General features: G+C 43.7%; 2 protein-coding genes across 4 annotated transcripts; both read left to right on the plus strand.

Moving 5' to 3' along the window:
- Nucleotides 1-483: 483 nt before the first annotated feature.
- On the plus strand, nucleotides 484-6,281 carry pglyrp5 (peptidoglycan recognition protein 5). Of its 3 annotated transcripts, none has more exons than XM_084322318.1 (4): nucleotides 484-616; nucleotides 2,161-2,356; nucleotides 4,801-4,919; nucleotides 5,339-6,281. In XM_084322318.1, the coding sequence occupies exons 1-4, from the start codon at nucleotides 604-606 to the stop codon at nucleotides 5,509-5,511; spliced, it is 501 nt and encodes a 166-aa protein (XP_084178444.1). In that variant the 5' UTR covers nucleotides 484-603; the 3' UTR covers nucleotides 5,512-6,281. The 3 variants fall into 3 exon arrangements, with proteins under 3 accessions (XP_084178444.1, XP_084178445.1, XP_084178446.1); XM_084322319.1 differs by having other exon boundaries at nucleotides 513-616; nucleotides 2,140-2,356; XM_084322320.1 differs by lacking the exon at nucleotides 484-616 and adding an exon at nucleotides 2,001-2,069 and having other exon boundaries at nucleotides 2,137-2,356.
- Nucleotides 6,282-7,029: 748 nt separating this feature from the next.
- Nucleotides 7,030-9,071, plus strand: foxg1c (forkhead box G1c). The gene has a single exon (XM_084314140.1). The coding sequence runs from the start codon at nucleotides 7,183-7,185 to the stop codon at nucleotides 8,419-8,421; it is 1,239 nt and encodes a 412-aa protein (XP_084170266.1). The 5' UTR covers nucleotides 7,030-7,182; the 3' UTR covers nucleotides 8,422-9,071.
- The last annotated feature ends 13,508 nt before the right edge of the window (nucleotides 9,072-22,579 follow it).

The raw sequence follows: 22,579 nt of genomic DNA on the forward strand, positions 1-22,579 counted from the left end.
CCATTCAGCTGCAGAATACGTCCCTACCTGGACATATTCTACTTATTTCTGGATGACCTAAAAATTGGTAATTTTTGGAAGGTGATAAGTCTTAAGCATGATTTATATGTTTGTCCTAAAGTTGTAGTTTGCGATTAAAAGGCAGCATAAATCACAAATCAGGGCAGATGGTCTGATGTAGATGTGTACAGGCTACTTAGTTTAACCATAACGAACACTATCAATTCCTGCCTGAAATTCCTATGTCATTCCAGTGTTGTAACCTAATCTGTGTGCAGAAGTGTGAAGAGGGCAAATCTGCTCTTGCTGTCACCATGTGGAATGTTTGCTGTGTTGCTGCACCTTCCTCTTTTTGCAACCTGTGTATTCCACAGTACCTGTTTGGCAACCAGTAGCCTATTGCCCAATGAGCGTGACCAATTGGACATGATCTCTAAGCTCAGTGTGAGGGCAAGCATGCACAGTAAAGTACACACAAGATGTTACGCACCTAACCACACACCCTGCAACAAATGAGCTCTTTGATAAGTTGGCTGTTATATAAGAATTTTACTGTTGCTGGTCTGGCATAGGAACCGAAAGCAATTTTGAGTGGACTTTCAAATGGACAACAGAGGTAAGAATCAACATAACCTTTAACAACAAATGTTACAAATTGTTGTCTATAAAATGTATAATTTTAAATATAATATTTTTACCACAAACGCATAAGACCATCAAAACCGTACTAACACATCACAACAACGCATACTAAAGAAAACCACTACGTATACATGCTGAAGATCAAGTTAGGGACTCTGGTACACACTTAAAGTAACACACCCAACATTTTGGGAAATTAGCTTACAGTCTTCTCCAGAGAGAGAAGATAGATACCAGTTTCCTCTCTGTGCGTTCAGTAGAAAGCTATCTGACTGCATGTGGAAGCGGACAGTGCCGGTTAGCCTTCGGGAGAGGTGTTAGTTGGACAATGCCTAGGCTAACCGGCACTGTCCGCTTCCATTCATTGTGCTAAGCTAGGCTAACGTGCAGCCAGAAAGCTTTCTACTGAACGGTATCTATCTTCTTGTCTCTCTCTGGAGAAAACTGTAAGCTAATTTCCCAAAAAGTTGGCGTGTATCTTTAACAACAACCATATATATAAATATATATGTACATACCTACACAGTACACCTCTCCACCTAGTTGAGAAACTGGTTATATATCCAACAGACCATATGCATATAATATATCAGAATCAGAGAGGTCTTTGATCACATACAAGGAATTTGTTTTGGTCGTTTGGTGTAACATTAACAGACAATTAAAGTAGAATATAATAAATTAAACGAAATTAAAATAAAAGTACAATAGAAAATAATATAGAACAGGGCTGTACAATTGTGCAGGATGTAGTAGAGTTAAAAATTTTATAAAAATACAGTGGAATAGAATATGTAGCAGGGCTATGCAATTGTGCAAAAAGTATGAACAGTGTCATGTTCAAATGCTCACAGTTTTGAGCATATAGAGAAATATATAGTCCAGTATATATACCAATACATACATATAAAAAGTGTTAATAATACACTGAAGATTAGAATTAACATTGATATATTACCAAGCATGTTAATGGGGTAGTTCTGTTTTTTGGAACCCTGGCCCTATTTCCTATACTTACCAGTGATGATGCTGATTGGTAGATTCCTTTCTCGGCACTGCTGTTCCTCTGGCTAGTTAACCCTTTCACTACCACACTACAGAAGGTTAACCTTCTGTAGTGTGGTAGTGAAAGGGTTAACCCTTTGTCGTGTGGCAGTGAAAGGGTTAACCTTTTGTATTGTCGCCGTGAAAGGGTTAACCATGTGGTAGTGAAAGGGTTATGCCACAAACGAATGCAAAGCCAATGGTGTCAAGTTCCTGTTTGTACAAGCTGACTGAAGCTCACTGAAATGTACTCCCCAGTACACACAAAGTAGATTTCAGTCAGCTTGTACAGACAGGAGCTTGACCCCATTGACTTTGTATTGTGGCTAACTAGCCAGAGCTAGTATTTGGCTGAGAAAGGATTCTACCAATCAACATCATCAGTAAGTAGTAAACAGGGCTATAGGGTTCCCAAAAAATTTATAGATAACACTTTCATTTCAATTAAAGTAGCCGTTTGAATGTGATTTACAGTGACGGTGGTCTCTCGCCTGCAGTGGGGAGCAGTCCCCCCTCGATGCAGGGACATGTTGAAGGGCCCTGCTCAGAGAGTGGTTATGCACCACACGGCCCTAGCATACTGCCAAGGGCCCAAAGAGAGTCAGGACCAACTCACCCTCATCCAGGTGATGCACATGAAAGACAGAGACTTTGATGACGTTGGATACAAGTAAGTTGCACCGTGTTCCTCTGAACAATTAAAGCAGGGCCGGGGCTAGGGGGTGGCTACTTGGGCTCAAGCCCCGAATGTTTTCTGAAAAGCCCTGAATCTATTTAAAATATATATATATATATTAGGGATGTCCGATATTATCGGCCGACCGATATTATCGGCCGATATCGGCAGTAAAATGTGATATCGGAAAATATCGGTATCGGTTTAAAAAAACAAAAAACAATAACAATATTTGTTATATATATATATCCAGTGAAATTATTAGTTACCTGAAATTATTCCGTTTTTTGGACGGGGAAACCCTGCATATATCGGTATCGGTTGATATCGGTTGATATCGGTATCGGAAATTAAGAGTTGGACAATATCGGAATATCGGTATCGGTAAAAAAGCCAATATCGAGCATCCCTAATATATATATATTATAAATATTTTGTTTGGACAATTAATCATTGTTACATGAAAATATGTTTGCACTAGATTTAGCAGAAGCTAATTTCCATCTGTAGTCTATCCAGCTGCTAACTGTATTTGAGTGAGTTAAGTCTTGGTGTTATGGTAGACTCAGACCTAAGCTTTAAATCACAATCAACAAGTTGACAAAAACATAATTCTTCCACCTTAGAAACATAGCTAAAGTACGGCCATTTATAAATCAAAAGGACGCTGAAAACCAGATCCATGCCTTTATCTCAAGCCAACTCGACTACTGTAATGCACTCCTTACCGGCCTCCCGAAAAAATACGATGATAACTATTTCATTGCAATGCACGATTGCATTATTTAATTGTATTCTATTTTACTAACTATTTTATTGCACTGCACTATTTTACTTTGTATCAGTGATAATCAAACCGTAAACAAAGACGCATATTAACACTTTCAGCGCCAGATGGCGCTGTTTACTGTTACTGTTGAAAGGCCAGCGCCTTTTAACATGGGGATACGTGGCTGTGTTTGCAGGCCTAAAGCTATATTATATATTATAGCTATGGATCTAATAATATAGTCGATTGTCATTGAGTTTCTTCCGGTCAAGATGCAAAAAACAGATAATTTTTCCATCCATACATTTCCGTTTTATACCGTCGTGAATATGAGTGTAGTTTCAGGGTGGTCTGGTGTCATTTCCAAAATGACAGACACCAAGCCACATCGTTTCAAATGGAGTGCAATAGCGGCCGCAAGGTGTTAGGCGGCGGTATTGGACTTTTGAGATCTCAGACCCATCCCCAGTGATAACACAGGCTGCCGGCATGTCTTTATGAATGGAAATATCGAATAAAAGAAACAACGATGAAAACCCGACTATACTCTGGTTTTCGGGGGTCCTGGCGCTCAACGTTCGGCGAGTTAACCCTAAATCTTAGATCCTAATATGAAAAACGATGTGATTTAATGTTCTATGTCTTACCTTGACTTTGTCTATTTTACTGCTATCTATTTTATGCTTTATGTCTGCACTTTATGCATTGCTCTTGATCTGCCAATGTTGTGCTCATTTTATGCCTGTCTTTTTGTACTGCTGTGAAGCACTTTGAGCTGCAATTCTTGTATGAAAGGTGCTATACAAACACTGTGTATTATTATTATTATTATTATTATTATTATTATTATTATTATTATTATTATTATTATTATTATTATTATTATTATTATTATTATTATTATAAATTATTATAGTTTGCTTCATTAATTAAAGGGTGTGAATTTAAGTGTTCTCTAGTGCCTTTTGTCCGCTTTAAGGTGGTGGTATAAGTTAAAGGTTGTGGTGTCGAAGTAAAAAAAAATCTAAGCCCCGGATCTCCTACAATCCTAAATCCTTCCCTGAATTCAAGCAGTCAAAAAGATGATGAAATTATCAGTAATAATGACTTATTTAAAAAAAAATATATATATATATATATATATTAAAATGGTTTTATCTTTAAAGGTGCTGTAAGTGGTATTTCGTTAAAATAAGCCCTACATTCAACAGCCATCACTGATATAGAGTGTTTGGTCAGTAACATTGGTCTCCCAGTCCCTCCGCTCTGCAATAAACAGAAAATATATTTTCTGGTATCCCTTCCCACTTTATCCAACCAGGAGAGAGAACCCTAGATATTTTAGATATAAGAAATCTTGCCAAGCCAAATTTTCTGGCAGATTATTTTACTTGTTTCAAGCACTATTTGCTTTTATTTCTTATTTTTGTCAGACCATTTTTGCAGTGTGGAGTTCTCTCCCCTGATTGGATAAAGTGAGAAGGGATACCAGAAAATTTATTTTGTGTTTACTGCAGAGCTGAGGGACTGGGAGACCCATATTACTGAGAAAACACTCTATATGGCTGTCGGAATGTAGAGCTATTATTTTAACATGTAGACCACTTATTGTAACAAATAAAATATAGTGTTTCTTCCCATACTTCACACCGTCCTCTGTCCCCTTCAGTTTTCTTATTGGAGGAGATGGCACGGTCTATGAGGGCCGTGGCTGGGGTGTAATAGGGGCACATACTAAAGGCAACAACCAGGACTCGTTGGGCATTGCCCTAATGGGCAACTTCAACAGTAAGCATACTTCTCTCTAGAATTCATTACAATACCATACTTGTCGGGCAAGACCCTCTTAGTCGATTAATCTGTCGATTTGGTCTTCGGCGACCAAGACTTTATCAGTCAGTCAGTTGTTGTTGATGTTTGTTTCCACGCTGAATGAGGTATTTTCTGAAAAAGCATATATGCACATCTCTGGTAAGCTCTAGATTTAAAGAGTTAATTCTGCACGATTGCATGTGGGGAAAGAAATGTTTACAGATTGAATTCAATTAAATCGATGAAACCTTAATTTAGTCGACAAATTCCGCATGACAGGCTAAGTCGACTAGGAATTTCTTTAGTCAAGGACAGCTCCATATTTGCTGTGTCTTAGGTTGTCTGTCAATTCCGTCATTGCTCTGATAAAATAATGACAGTTCTGTTGATTTCAGATGACACTCCCAGTGCAGAAGCGATGATGTCCGTCAAACAGCTCCTGCAGGCTGGAGTGACCCAGGGGTATTTGTGTCACAGATTCGCCCTGTTCGGCCACAGAGACCTGGGGGACACGGAATGTCCTGGAGAAAAACTGTATGCCTCACTGTTGCATCTAAAGACTCACTGAGGACGAAACACTCTGCATATTTACGGATTTCACAATGTGATTTCCCCTCCTGAAAAGCAACATAAAGGGGCACTTCACCAAAAAGCAATGATGATTCATTTTTCACATAATCTCACACACATTAATTGTGTTTGACAGTTGAGAGTAAATTTGTTTTAATATGGCCATTAGTGATGTCATCGGGGACATTGAATCCTTGTGTTGTGTTAATTACAGCTCCATGAAATGCGAAAAAATAGCAATACCTTGTTTTACATGCAGGGACTGCTACCTTATCATTTCATTGAGCTGTAATTAACACAACAAAATGATTCAATGTCCCTGGTGATGACATCACCGGCCATATTCAAATCCACGCTCCAACTCTTTAACTCAAACCAAATGAATCTGCACAAGACATTTTGTAGTTTTGGGATATGTGTGTGAGATTATGGATGGACATCGTTGGTGGAGCGTTCCTGTAACAACCACCACAGGTCCTACCTTTTATCTCACGGAGATAAATCTGGGAACGAGGTTAGGTCCTACCTGCCAGCAGAGGGCGCTACTGCACAGGAGATTGCTGATGGGATGGGGCTGGCTGGCAGACATGAATACTGTAGGCCTCTGGAAGCGCAGAATAAATCCAGTAGTCTTCATTTGGGGTAAATAATCACTCAGTCATATTTCACGTCATATTTCACGTGTATCGTATTCATTAAATGTATTTAGCTTAATGTAGGCTACTTTGTATTAATTTGTATGTCTAAAGTTGTCACTTTGAATTATAATAAAACGTTATTTGTAAAGAAAAACAAACAAAACACAACTGTTTATGTCGTATTATATTGTTACTAGGTTATTCTTTTTAGAAATAACTAAACCATGGAGCTGATGATATGAGATAATGAGAATGCAAAATCACACAAAAAATGAAAGAAAACAGGAAATCAAGACATTTGGCAGAATGAGAGAAGCTTGTTTCAACAACAATGCGCGCATAGCCGCATTCCCAACGAGTGCTTGCTTGTGCAGCAGCATTATGGGGGACCCCGTATCAAATTGAGAAAAAGAGGTGAAAAGGTTAAATATAAATGCTATATAGGCTATTGTACGCCTTATGTTACTGTACACCTCAGCTGCCTGTCAACCTGTGTGTATGAACGCGCGGCGTGCCCTAAAGGCAAACTTCAGATCTCCAAGTCGTCGTCTCTCTTCTTTTATGCCCCTTCTTGTTTGTTTACTTTCTTGACGCGTTTACGGATTAGTTACGCACCTACAACTCGTTCTTATTTGAAGAGCTGTTTGCCAAGTTATTGTGTCAACAACAGACAGGAACGGAAGAAGTAGAGGCGGTCCCGCAGGGGGCGAGACGCAGGTGAGAGCGAGGCTTGAGTTTCAGGAGCGACGGAAGTGTTCTAATTGAACCTGAGAGTTCATCGATCAGTCAACGAGATTGGCAGCGCACTACTAATCCCAGTCTAAACTTCCCTCGGCTTGGGTGGGTGGGTGCAGGGTGGGTGACCGTGCGCTGCGACGGTGCGCATTTGTTTTCCGGTTGTTGGGCCGAATGCGCACGGTGTGGCGCATTGTGCGTCTGGCACTCCGAGACTTTGGATCAGTGCGCCTCGCTCCGTGGATTTAGGAACGTAATTCAGTCCAGGTTCTCAGACGCCATTTGGGAAGTGGGTGATGTTGAACATGGAGGATTTGAAAGCTCCCGTCCGATTGTTCCACAAGTCTTCATTCAGCATCAGTAGCCTGCTGTTCCGACGAGAAGGCGTGATGATGGGTGATGGAGGGGGCGCCGCGCTGGACGGGGCCCCCTCCCGGAGTGCCAAACACCCGTCTCACATACAATGCTGTGGCGCAGAGACGGAGAAGCCTAGAGGGTGCACTCCTCCGGAGGAGAATGGAAACTTTGCTAAGGATAAAAACTACAACAACTCGAAAGAATGCTTCGCAGAAGAAGTGAAGCCCGTGTCTAGAAAAGAAGGGAATGAGGAAGGACACGAGAAGAAAAGTGGGGAAACTTCAGACAAAGTTAAACCGGAGAAACCTCCTTTCAGCTACAACGCGCTTATTATGATGGCGATACGCCAAAGCCCGGAGCGACGGCTCACACTCAACGGTATCTATGAGTTTATTATGGGCAACTTCCCTTACTACAGGGAGAACAGACAGGGGTGGCAGAATTCAATAAGGCACAACCTGAGTTTGAACAAGTGTTTTGTTAAAGTGCCGCGGCACTATGACGACCCGGGGAAAGGCAACTACTGGATGCTGGACCCCTCCAGTGACGATGTCTTCATCGGTGGCACATCTGGAAAACTCCGGCGCAGGACCGCAGCTGGCTCCAGGGCCAAGCTCGCAATGAAAAGGGGGGCCCGCCTGGCGTCCACCGCCGCAGCCGGCCTGGCGTTCACCACGGCGGGGTCGTTTTACTGGCCCGTGCCGTCCTTCCTCTCTCTCCAACCACCAGTGCGCTCACACCTGAGCACAGGGCCATATCTTGGGCCACATCATCACCACTCAAACTACGCATCATCGGTTGCCTCACAGAGGTCACGCCACCACATGAGTGCAGCGAGTGCCGCTGGGACCGAGCGCTTCCTCCAGACAAACCAGGAGACGTCTTATTTTGGAATTAGTTGCGCGCAATCCCGCCGCCATCAGATGAGCGCAGCCGCCGCGTTCTCCTCCACAGCCATGCCGTGCGGATTGTCTCTCCCCAGTCCCTGTTCTTTCAACATGTTCTCCGGACAAGCCAGCTACTTTTATTCGCATCAAATGCCATATCCCACTACTTTTAACACGTGCCAAGAAGAGTGTTCCGTGTCAAAGAGCTCTCCCGCTGCAGGACACTTTATAGGACTGTCAAAGAATGGGCAGTCAGACTTTGGGAATTCCTGTAATGAGTTCCCAAATTAAGTCAACACGAGCCCACTCTCTTCGAATGCAGGACAATTAAAATATCACAGTAGGCCTACTTACATGTCTACACCCAAAATCGAATCTATGTGCATGGTGTATGTCTGTTAGGCTATAATAAACTATATACTCTATGACGTTTAGATGTATTGTGTTGATTATATAGCCCCGTAAGTAAAACATATTTCGAAGAAAACTATACCAGCCCAGAAAACGTTTAGCAAATACTGTAATTACAAATATCCCATTGGGCTATAGCCTATATTTTCTTTGCGTAAAAAATATATATATCTTTGAGATGGGCGATGCACTATAAAGCCTTCATTGTCATTGTGTCATCATTTTGTTACAAATAGTCTACATGTTGCAAATACGCCTGCAGAGGTATATCCTCTCAAAACAGGTAAAAAAGAAATAGCTTTTAAAATTCGCTGCCTTCAAATTGCCATTGCAAACTTGTTACGTGTATGCTTTATCAAAGATTACAGCAATTTGGATGTTTTTTTTGCATTTTTTCGATTACAATAAATGTTGATTGTTGTCTGCAAAAGTGTTATTGTGAATGTTTTAATTGGAAACATCTCCCTCGGTTGAAAACAGGTTATAAGATTGTTATCATAGCCATTTGTTTAGTTCATTATATCAACACATTTTGCACAATATTCTATTTGTAGTACAGGAAATAAAATTATGATTGTGTGATGATGTGATTTGCATTCATTTGCGGGCCTATAACAGGACATTTAAATATAAATGTTCTGATTCTTCTCATTGTGAACTGAATTATTTTAGCCCCAACAATATACAAATATCACCTTACTTTTAATAGTACGGTCGGTATGTTGAGCCTTTTTGTTTTTAATTGCAAAAATATTTGGCATAATATAGTGCATGTATAGTTTCATATTGACCTCAGTTGAAAAGGTATAAGCCCAAAGCAGACTGTCCAAAGAAGCCATGTTTTATTGTCATGTGTGCAGAGAACAAGCTGCTGTCACCTCCGTTTCATACCTTTACAGTGCAGTGTTCCTGTTTCAGAACAAGGTTTTAGAACAAGGTCAAGTCGCTTAGTAAATAAATAAAAGCAACATTACGATTGAGTAATGCACAATCTTTGCACTTTCTGAAGCAAAGTAATTTCCCCACGGGCATAAGTATTTTCTTATTTTAAGCTATTGTGAAGAGTTTACCCATATTCAAGACTCAAGTAAATGCCTATTAGGGCCCAAGAGGGATTACAATATCAAGTCCACACGGGACATCTTTTAATATGTTCAGATTAAGATTTTAAATGATTACCTTGAATATGTGGGATATATTTTATACATTTAGTTTTCCGAATAAACTATAGTCTAAATATTTCAATTATTTATTTTCCAGCTCATCTTCCTTTCTTGGCCGTTTTGGTGCAGGTGTAGCATGTTGTATTCATTATTTTCTATACCCCACACCAAGTAAATTAAAAGAAAAACGAACGTTTGCAAACTGGGAAGTATTATAGGCATGCAGTGTTCCATGGCTCCAAAAGGACATATAATTAATTAAAGCTAATTGGTTTGTGTCCTTGCATGACATCACAAAGGGTAATATAGTATATATACTCATGAGTGGCTTGTTTAATTGGAATACATTTTTCTCGGATAACAACCCTGGCCAAACAAAGATGACCCGGCATAATTTCAACATGCAACATTTCAAACTGCCAAATCCATACCAAGACAGGCTAACCCCATTTTACATAATATGGGACCTATGATAACGATCTTCTGACTGAACAGGACGGAAATATACATGAATGGATGGATGAGTCAGTATACCTTCCATGAACACAACACTGGCCTGAGGTCAGTTAAATCGGAATGTAAAAGAGCATTTTTAGACAGTTATGAACATATTTTCAACAAACACCCCCTTCCACACACAAATAAATATATTTGTTGATCTTGTTGTTACTTCCTTACTAACAATAAGGAAATGCTTGAGTAGGCTACAGATCATCAAAAGTTCAGATCTGCCGCTGAGGTGTTGCAGCGTCACACGTCAGAGATACCCATCACGTCTTATTGATCCCTATACCATCTGTTTCACCCGGCGCATGACATCACCTGCTGAACTCTCCCTCACCTTTCTCCCGCCGCGTTCCTCAGAGATATATGTTAATAAAAATAGATGTATGGGGGACACAGATAAGGACTGCCGCCGTCAAACAAAAGAGTCTTTTATCAAAAAATAATGTCTCCAGCCAGCCACCTCTCCCAGCCTGTGGTTAAAGCAGACTGGGGATGGATCGAATAACTCCACACAGCGACCCTGTTGGCAAACTTAAGGTCTAGATAGATACAAAGATACGGTGATAAATAATATTTTCATTACTTGCATGAGTAATTGTGGTAGAACCGCTTATGAAGCCAGTGGGAATGGAGTTGTGAATCAACAGGTTATGCGCATATGGCTTCTAAGCCTCGAGGCATGTGTAAAGTGATACTGTTGTTACTGTAATGTAATAAATATCACCCTTCCTTTGACAGGCTCTGCTAATAACCCCATAGCTCTAAATCAACCCATCCTGCAGATGTAGTAGAAGAGAAGAAGTAAATCAACACATGGACACGTTGGTATCAATAATGTACTTTTCACATGTCGGATAGGTGAGATACAGCAGTACAGCTATAGACCACACATATATGTATATACTGAACACTGTGTCTACGTGACTTCTATTTTTTACTTCTATTTTTACATGCTATACTATTTTATTTCATACTTATCTTTTGTCTAGCACAGTCTCTGGAGCGTAACAGAAAGAAGCATTTTGTATAAAATTATTCTGTACTTCTGTATGACAACTATTAAAGAAACTTGAAACTTGAAACACACACGGTTAAGGTTATGAAATGTTACATTTTAGTGATCACCTGTTTAAGATTATATCAGTGACATAATACTAATTTGGGAATTGAATACCCAAGAGAACCATACAGAACTCAGTTTTAAGTTTTCAGAGGAATAACTTTTCAAACGGTATTATATAAAGATGGTAAATTAGAGTGTTGTGTACATTTAGTTAAGTACTTTATTATCTAAAGATGGTCAATTAAAGCATTGTGTTCATTCATAGTTAAAGAAAGCAGACATTGAGTGATGTATCACATTCACACTCCAAGTTATGGATTGACTTTACACCTACAAATACATGAGCTGTCTAATTGAAAACAGATTTACAGTATACTGTATGGTTCTTCAGTGCAAGGGTTCAATTACATATCACAGTTTATTCTGATCAGATTATTGTAATCCTTCACACACACACACACACACACACACACACACACACACACACACACACATAGAAACAGTGATATGGCTGTACAACAGCTAATAGAGCGAGAAGAAGCTCACTTTACAAGCAACAGTTCCACAGCCCCTGGAGGAATGTATCTGGGGCTTATGACAGGCTTTCCCATCAAAGACACAGAAGGAGCGAAGAGGGACAAGTGTAAGTCTTTTGGCTGAGCCAGGTGTGTGTTTCATAACGATAGTCCAGCTCTGAAAATCAATCCCACACGTTGGCCTCGCTCACCTGAACACTGGGCGCAATTATCCCCCAGCAAGTGACCTCCACAGGTAGCTTCGTCACCCTGTGAAATAAGGTTGGTGGCTTGTACACCCCTTAGGCGTCTCACTGTCTCTCACCAGAAAGTCAATCTCTCAATGTCCCATTGCTGCTGTGCATATAATGTACATCTCTGTCTCTCTCTCTCTCTCTCTCTCTCTCTCTCTCTCTCTCTCTCACACACACACACACACACACACACACACACACACACACACACACACACACACACACACACACACACACACACACACACACACACACACACACACACACACACACACACACACACACACACACACACACATACCTCACTCTTGTGGTGTATGTCAAAGAGCAAAACAAAGACTTACCTGTTTGGTCCACATCCCCTCGGCTCCCCATTGAAGAGATGGTTACACAATGTTAATCTGTAAACAAGAGGTTCCTTCTATCAAAATTACACTGACTTCCTTGGATATCCTCAATTCATGCATTTATCCTATGTTCTTATCCAGAGCAACATTATTAGGCTTAAAGGTAATATGCAGAGTTCTGGTACGAGAACTATGCAGCATAATAACAAGCAACTCATAGAATAGAATAGTGATCACCGAGCATAATCACAATCAACAAACAATTATGACCTGGAACAAGCTATCATTATTCAATGCATTAACTTATGCTAAATGTATTCTAGGGAGCACAAATGTAATTAAAGTTCAGTACAATAAAAATCGTGTTTTTCAATACAAATTGATGTAAAAATTGCCCAAAGTGTTAGAACTGTTGTTGTGAAAATGATGACAAAGCCCTATGATCTCTATGGATATCATAATCAAATCATTTCAGATATAGCCTATCCAATCAGCTTCCCTGAAGAGATCACATAATCTGATCGGTTACCCTGATTGGCCCATCAGTCTGTCAGTTAGTCCACAAACAAGTAATAAAACTAGTTTGCTACAATTTAGTAATTTTTTGTGGTTCAAAAACATCCATAGTAACTGTAACAAACTGACGTTGATGTATCACCTACCAGCACAGGTTATCCAATGTTAATCTCCCATAGCAACCGATCACACTTTTGACACATTTGAAAGCTTCATGTATTACAGTTTTTCACGATTGCTAAAACATAAAACACAATACCCTAAACCAAATGACCAGTTCCCTAAACACATTCAATAAAACTAGCCCCCATTTGACAAAACCATAAACACATTTCACCTGTAGACACTATTCACAAAACTCAATCCCCTTTTCTCACAACTCTAAACACATTTTGTCTTGCTAAAACACATGTTGCAAAAATCTCTGATCAAATGTGCACATTGAAGCTCATGTGATGCAAAATGATAGCCACAGTCAGCAAAAGTTGAACACAATGAACACACCTGGTGGCATTGATAAAACACGACTCAAAATGTAAGACACTGGTTGCAACCACACCTATATAGGCCATGCAGAGTGCACAGTTTGCTGAATGTTCGAAAGGATTTTCCTTTTCTTCTTTGGGGGTGGGGGGCAAGAAGGATGTGTACAAGATGCATTACTGTATAGTATAGGCATATATCTTCCAAATGCAGTATGTATACTGTCTGTTACTGTATTCAAATTGCTTACTTGTTGTGTGTAATGGATCCTCCATAGTGTTTACACATTTTTACATTTAGTTGTGATGCAGTTTTTTCAATTGCTTACTGTAAGCACGATTTTGAAAACAGGGCCCGATGTTTCAAAACACTACACACAATTAGTACAACCACACACACAATGAGCAGAACACCTCAGATCCTTTGCTAAATTAAACAAAAACTATACACTAATTTATAAAAAGAAAAAAAACAAATTTTACAGTTTTTCACAATTGCTAAAACACATTTCACAAAACTGCCCTCCCTTTTCCCAAAACTCTAAACACAAAACACACGTTTCATGTGACTTACTATAATTCTGTTTGAACCAGTTACAACACTTTTACGTAGCAATTCTACTTCTCAATGATTATAGTGCTGTAAGTGAAGTACACAGAGAATGTACCACTATACAATAAATACAAGACCAATGCTGCAGACTGATGAAAATATAATTTATTTCTCTCCATATAGGCCCCTACCTAAATCAATCAACATGCATGGAGAATCACAGAAAAACATGTATAGTTTTCATGCTACTATTAGTGTGCATATCACTGTATAAGCTCAGCAAATATCAGACAAACATACTGTATCCAGTACAGGTTACAATTACAGTGGTATATCACAAAAACATAGAAGAAATGAAAATAGAGTACAGAAAATACTAGACATCATCTGTTCGCCTAGCTGGGTCTGGCCAGAGAATTTATGGGAAACTGGGACATGTTTTGTTGTGATTCTCCATGTTGCAAAAATATATATATATTTTCATCAGTCTGCATTGCACATTCTCTGTATACTTCACTCTCCTTCCATTTTGGTTGAAGACAGGTGAACTCACCTGCTGCATTTTTACTGTATAGTGCTTACTGTAACTGTATTTGCTTAATTTACATATTATTCATCTCCTTCAATGAACAGAGGGCCATGCCCCCTCAATATACTGAGAGTTGGCTGTGGTTTGATTGATTGATTGAAAACTTTATTAACAAATTGCAGAATGGGTACTGTTACAAAGGATCAGATTAAACCGAATATATATATTTATTTATTGATATATATTGCATAGTATTTGTATATCGTTTGATATCCCTTGTATATTCCTTGTACATATACACGGAATATCCCTTTAGCCCAGACCATAATATTTCATTCTCCTATTGGACAGCGGTCCACCGGCGCCAGGGACCGGCCTCCGGAGTCAGGTTCAAAGTCACCGTCAAGACATGTCTGGACATGCCCGGCCTTGCCCAGGGATACGCGACAGAAATGAGATTGGCACTAGTTTGTTCACCGTGCATATAAATACGGCGCAGGTGAATACAGAAGTATGTTACCCAATAAGTTGAAGCCTCACCCACGATACAACGTGCGGTGAAGTATGGCCTGTTTGGCCCCAGAATAGAGCATTGAGACCGCGTGCGAATTAATAACTGAATTGTCAGAGTTTGGCGCTATACCGTCGAGTGCGACATATTTCTATTAAGTCATTAATAGTCTATTTGTGTATAGTGTATCGTGCGGCTAAAGTTCTACAGTGACCAGCATCCCCAACGCTTCCTCGTATTAGCTAGAGTTCTTATCCAGGCTGGGCTGCTTTCATGGCGCTTTCACCCGAGGAGACCTAGACGAGAACCGTGTGGACATGTACACTGGATTAATCTACCCGACGACTACATAGCCCTTTGCGGCTGGAATATATTTGCTTTGGTCCTGTGATTTATGGAGCGGAGAATCGCCGACGCCTGCACGTGTTGGATTTACCCCGCGAGGAGCCAAGTCGAGTCGGCGCCTCAGAGAGCCTGAGGCCGGCTAGCTTTCTTCACTGTGGAGCTACAGTCTACGGAGAACAGCTGTATTCGTCTGTGGATCAAGAGGCTATTGCACCGTCTCCTGTACTTGGAGTCTCCTTAGTCATCGTTGACCAGACTCTCTACTACCGACAGATCTTCTACCCCTGCTGGCTTACAACCAGGGGGACCCTTCCAGTATCTCCCGCTATATTACTAGTGTACCATAGATATAATTCCCTAAGATTCAGGTTGTATAATTACCTCCTGCGTAACCAGAGAATGGACATTCATTGTTGATTTGCCTACGCACATTCCTTTGCCTTACAAGTGCATTCAAAGTATAATCGAGAAGTATTATGTACCTTTTGCTGCAATAAATACTTAAAGACAACTTTGTTTAGAACCGGTTCATTGTGGGAAGTGTTCATTATATTCATATATCATGTACTGTATGGCCAGTAATTAAAGTACATAAAGCGGTAGTGGTTTAATGATACCATACTTATCAATACAGTCAGGGAATTGTACCCCTCAGTTACAATTGGTCCTTCGAGCCGGAGGGTAACTAGTGTAATATTAATATAGTGGTATTAATATTGACATGGCCTATGATGAACACTCCACAAAACGGTTCTCCTAAAGTAGATCGCCTGCAGCGTAGACGGCAGACACCTCAGTACTTAGAGGATTACGTTGCCAATATACTACCTAGCCTTCTACAGACGGTAAACGCGGAAAAAGTAGATAGTAAAATTATGTCCGACCCTATCGCCCAGGCTACCCCGCCAATAGAGGCCCTAGTGGGTTCTAACGTAACTGACCAAGCTCACGGTAGGGACCAGGAGGGACCTGACACGACTTTACCCCCCGCCAAGACCGAAGAAGTAGTCCCCGGAGAGCTCCAGGATAAAGAAAGCCCTCCAGGGATGGAACCCGACCCACCACAAGAAGAGACGCGCACCCAGGAGATGGATCTCCTCGGTACGCGACAGGAGAACGGATCTCCAACGAGTACTGCCGGGAGCCGATCGCCTCGACCGGCGTCTTCCCCCAGCGAGGCGGACAAGATGCTGGTGCAGGCACTCATCGCCACCCTGGCAGCCTCCACCGAACGCGATCGACTTCAAGCGCAACAGACGCGCGAGCGCGAACATTCTGCAGCCGAGCGAGAGCGCTTCCAGGCGCAACAAAGGAGTGAAGACGACCGCATAAGACTGGAGACCAGACGCCTTCAGACGGAAGAGAACATTGAAAGAATCCGCGCCGATGCACAGCACGCCGCCGCCAATGCACAGCGCGACGTCGCAAATGCACAGCTCCACGCCGCCCATGCCAGCGCCAATGCCCAGCGCGACGCCGCCAACGCACAGCGCGACGCCGCCCAGGCCAGCGCCAATGCGCAGCGCGACGCCGCCAATGCCCAGCGCGAAGCAGCGCGCGACGCAGCCCATGCCCAGCGCGAGGCAGAGCGCGACCGGCTGCAGGCGCAGCTGATGGACAAATTGGTTGCCATGGCGACACCCCCTCTCTCCGCACGGAGCTCCCGGAGATCGTCACGACAAGGGTCTAGGACGCATTCCCCTACCCGACCAAGCGACCCGGGACCCCGCCAACAGGAGGATCCTGTCCACGTCTCCGAACCCCCTCCCCGGCCGGTCCATACGAGACCCAGCAACCGGGAAGAACCGGACCACGCCGAGAGACTGAACAGAAGACTCCAGGTCCTCGCAGAGGAAGAGGAGGAGGAAGAGGAGGAATGTCAAGCCGACCAGCAGCAACGTACTCTGGACCAGGAGGCCCAGTACAGCCCCGACCAGCAGCAACGTACTCTGGACCAGGAGGCCCAGTACAGCCCAGAAGTCAGCCCCGAGGCACTGCGCTACAAACCCCCGACTCAACTCACGGGTGAGTTTGACGCACCGCCAGCCCAGAGGAACAGCACCTGGGTACCCGGCCCTTGGTACCCACCAAGTACCAGCCCAAGACGACACGTAAGAGGAGACTCGCCTAGGAGGCCTCTCCCCCAACGCTCACCGATGTGCCAGTCATCCATGGCATCGTACCTTAGCACACCGACGTTCCCGGACTTCACACACGAGAACAGAGCACAGTACACAGAGCTACGAATGTGCTTAGAGACAATGATGTCCGATGTAGTTGATGAACCGTACAAATATGCTATCCTACTGAAGCACCTCAAGGTGCCCCGAGCGCACAATATAGCGCTGGCCTATGCCACCTCTACTACCCCATACACCGCGGCTCTAGCAGCACTCGACCAAAGATATGGACGCATATGGGACTACGTAATACAAGAGATAAGGCATATTGACCGCCTACCCCCAGCAACAGACAATCGCTCACTAGATGACCTGTCTATCAAGGTACAATCCCTGGTAGGGATGCTGGGGGCGCAAAGAGAAAAGGGTATGCACGAACTGTACGCAAACTCTAATGTCGAGAGGATTTTAGAGAAGCTTCCGCCCGCCCGACAAGAGCGCTTCAGGCGGCAAAGAGACCACCGTGATCCTAACGGTCCCGAGCCATCCCTCCTAGACCTAGCCGACTTCCTGGCGAGAGAAGTCAACAGCCTACGGTTGGATACGTTCATGCGGAGCACACCAAGCTCCAGAGAGGGACCTAGGAGAGCAAACGATGGCCGCAGATTGGTGACCGTCATGCACCAATCAGAATCAGTACCGAGCAGCAAGAACCACAACACCCCCTCGACGAAAGAGGACCAGTGGAAGATTGAGTGCCAGTACTGTGAGGGAGAACATCGGCTGTACCAATGCGACACTTTCGGGAAGCTGACCACGGACGAGGTGAGTCAGTGGATCAAGGACCACCGCCGCTGCTTCCGCTGCGCGCGCAGCCACCTAGCAGCTGAGTGCCGCTTGAAGAAGAAGTGCAGCAGGTGCGGTGGCACCCACCTGGAGGTCCTGCATGACATCAACAGGCGTCAGCCAGGACAACAGAGTGGGCCCGTCGTGGTAATGTACCATGCCGAGGCGGTGGCACCAGTACCGAAGAGCCACCAGACCGCTCCCTACTGTACCTACTGCGACGGCGGACACTGGCTGGCACAGTGCGCCGAATATAAGACACTGAACCCCGTCCAAGTTGACCAATGGCGTGAGGCGGCCCAGGCGGGCGCCGCTTACCGCGCAGGGGCGGCCCAGGCGGGCGCCGCTTACCGCGCAGCACGGTGCGGAGCCCACCAGAAGATCCAAGGCAACCGACCAACAGGAGTGCTCCACATTGACCAGCATAGCGGGACCCCCCGAGTGCTCCTCAAAGTGGTCAGAGTGCTCCTGAGCTACGAGGACAAGGTCCTGGACACTTACGCCGTCCTGGACGATGGGTCTGAAAAGACTCTCCTCCTCGCTTCCGCAGCAGCCCAGTTGGGCCTGCGGGGTGTCAAAGATACCATGACCATACGCACCATCAGAAGGGACCAGAAGACCATAAAAGGTGAAAAGGTCTCCTTCAAGATAGCAGCGGTGGACCAGCCCGAGAAGCAGTATAGTATAACCAACGTCTTCACCAGCCACGACATAGGCATGTCTCAGTACACCTACCCCATCCCACAGCTGATGGCCAAGTATGTGCACCTACGTCAACTACCTATACCGCTTATCGACGGCGCCACACCGACCCTGCTCATCGGCTCCGACCACGCGGACCTCATTCTCCCAATTGAGGAGGCCCACATCGGACCCAAAGGATGCCCAGTCGCGGTTCAGACCCGACTGGGATGGACGCTCCAGGGCCCCCTCTACGGACTTGACAGTCAACCCATGTCTACACGCTGCCTACACACAAAGGCGAGCGACACCGGCCACTCCCTCGTACAGCAGAGGCTATTGACATTAAGCGAGAGGCCCGTGAGAGAACCGTGGGCACCAGAGGGAGTTCGGAACTCCACCCCCCTCAGCTGCGCTTCAGACGTAGCTGACCTCGAACCCAGCACCCCAAGCGACTCCTTGACGGGGCGGCCGGGACCGGCCCCTCCTCAGACGGGGTACAGAGCAAACAAGAGAAACAGACGGAGGAGGAGGAGGCACAGCCAAGCACAGATCAAAGCAGTCTCAGGCCCGCTTCCTCCTAAGCCCCCCTTCATCCCGTCCAGTCGTCATGACCATAGACCAGTCACTACCCCGAGCTGCGTGGCCGGCCGGCCGCGTAAGCAAAGTGACCACTGGTGTCGACGGAAAGGTCAGAGTGGCAGAAGTGCTCGGCCAAGGGCGGACATACAACCGACCCGTGGCGAGGCTGATAGAGTCGCCAAGGCTCCCCGACTCGCTTAATGACGACCATGACCCATGACTTTGTGAACTGCCCGACCCCCTCACAACAGACATTGAGTAGTGGACAGTGCGGTTAATCTGTCTCTGCTTAGCTAATTAGGTGGGACTAATTAGGGGGCGGCTGTTACAAAGGATCAGATTAAACCGAATATATATATTTATTTATTGATATATATTGCATAGTATTTGTATATCGTTTGATATCCCTTGTATATTCCTTGTACATATACACGGAATATCCCTTTAGCCCAGACCATAATATTTCATTCTCCTATTGGACAGCGGTCCACCGGCGCCAGGGACCGGCCTCCGGAGTCAGGTTCAAAGTCACCGTCAAGACATGTCTGGACATGCCCGGCCTTGCCCAGGGATACGCGACAGAAATGAGATTGGCACTAGTTTGTTCACCGTGCATATAAATACGGCGCAGGTGAATACAGAAGTATGTTACCCAATAAGTTGAAGCCTCACCCACGATATAGAGCATTGAGACCGCGTGCGAATTAATAACTGAATTGTCAGAGTTTGCCGCTATACCGTCGAGTGCGACATATTTCTATTAAGTCATTAATAGTCTATTTGTGTATAGTGTATCGTGCGGCTAAAGTTCTACAGTGACCAGCATCCCCAACGCTTCCTCGTATTAGCTAGAGTTCTTATCCAGGCTGGGCTGCTTTCATGGCGCTTTCACCCGAGGAGACCTAGACGAGAACCGTGTGGACATGTACACTGGATTAATCTACCCGACGACTACATAGCCCTTTGCGGCTGGAATATATTTGCTTTGGTCCTGTGATTTATGGAGCGGAGAATCGCCGACGCCTGCACGTGTTGGATTTACCCCGCGAGGAGCCAAGTCGAGTCGGCGCCTCAGAGAGCCTGAGGCCGGCTAGCTTTCTTCACTGTGGAGCTACAGTCTACGGAGAACAGCTGTATTCGTCTGTGGATCAAGAGGCTATTGCACCGTCTCCTGTACTTGGAGTCTCCTTAGTCATCGTTGACCAGACTCTCTACTACCGACAGATCTTCTACCCCTGCTGGCTTACAACCAGGGGGACCCTTCCAGTATCTCCCGCTATATTACTAGTGTACCATAGATATAATTCCCTAAGATTCAGGTTGTATAATTACCTCCTGCGTAACCAGAGAATGGACATTCATTGTTGATTTGCCTACGCACATTCCTTTGCCTTACAAGTGCATTCAAAGTATAATCGAGAAGTATTATGTACCTTTTGCTGCAATAAATACTTAAAGACAACTTTGTTTAGAACCGGTTCATTGTGGGAAGTGTTCATTATATTCATATATCATGTACTGTATGGCCAGTAATTAAAGTACATAAAGCGGTAGTGGTTTAATGATACCATACTTATCAATACAGTCAGGGAATTGTACCCCTCAGTTACAGGTACAGAGTACAGTACAGCTCAATACATACAATTGTTAAGGGGATGCAGACCAGAGAAAGACTTTCGTCTTGTTTACATCAGGGTCCCCCATTTTCAATTCATCATAATGTGACGGGTGGCATTAATGAGAAAGGAGGAGGGGCCTCAATGAGCCAGGTTCCGTTATAGGGGGATACCTGCGGGAGGAACGTTAGTTGGAATTGTTTGTTGCGGCCGGTGCAGTGAGGTAGGTGCACACCTCACTCCGGAATGCAGGTACATTACACGCTAAGGTAGGCAGTGGTAGTATTATGGTATAGGAATAGCGGGTTTTAAGGTGCTCGGCAATATGTGTGACATGGAGTGTTTGTTCCAGATCACATGCCTGGTTCCCAGCGGGATTGAAAGTAGTCGGTAGGGTAATAGGACCACCGACGAACCAGGTATTTTAAATGTAGTACTTTGTTTTAGCATGTAATGTTGTTTAATAATTATGCGTGTTATTGTTTTAATAATAAAGTGTTTTAATACTGTTGTGTTTGTTTCCCGGCAGAGCACCAGTGGTCCAGCTGCTCTTGTCGTGAAACACTTTTAGTTATTGTTTGGTAGTTATAATATAATGTCTAATCCGCCCGGGCCAATGGGCCGGTAGACGGGCAAAAAGAATTGGGTCTTGCCCTTGGGCCGGATTAGTTTTCTTTACATGTATGTTTGTTTGTTTATTTGTGTGTCCGTTTCCCCCCCACCATAACACCAACCCATGTACAAGGTACCTCTCTCAGACGTGAACACGGGCAGGCTTAGTGTGCCATTATCATATGGATGCCGTGGTTATGCACAGTTTGCACAAGTTGAATCACAGAGTGGTAGGATATCTGTTTACTTCATTGTGAGAAGTTTGATATCCCTTTTTATACAGTTCTTGACGTGGTATTTATTGATGTGTGATAAAGTTTCCTTCATTGTGTGAAGTGCTATTTATTGACAATCGATATCGTATGAAGTGCTATTTATTGACAATTGATATCGTATGAAGTGCTATTTATTGACAATTGATATTACTCTCCTTCATTGTGTGAAGTGTCACCAGGTTGCTGTGAATAAAACCCTGCCCGGTCAAGACTGATTGGGGTTCCTGAGCATGAGGTTGAAGTGGGCTTATAGTAATTTTGTCCACCCCCTTTTATGTAATAAATATTATGGTTAAATTAACCTACATTCTTGTGTCTTTCTTAAAGCTAGGAACTTAGCGGGTGTAACAATAACATATATGACACACACGACATACAGATAGACAGTACTGCTAGTCTGCTACATCTATACATTTATGACATACCAGATTTGCAAATACAGTACTGTTTGTGACACAAAAAGAGTCCAGAAAAGAGAGTATATACATTTTGACGTAGAAACTACATTGGAGGAGGTTGGG

This window comes from Notolepis coatsorum (assembly GCF_963971535.1).
Source record: "Notolepis coatsorum genome assembly, chromosome: 1".
In the NCBI taxonomy this organism is placed as follows: Eukaryota; Metazoa; Chordata; class Actinopteri; order Aulopiformes; family Paralepididae; genus Notolepis; species Notolepis coatsorum.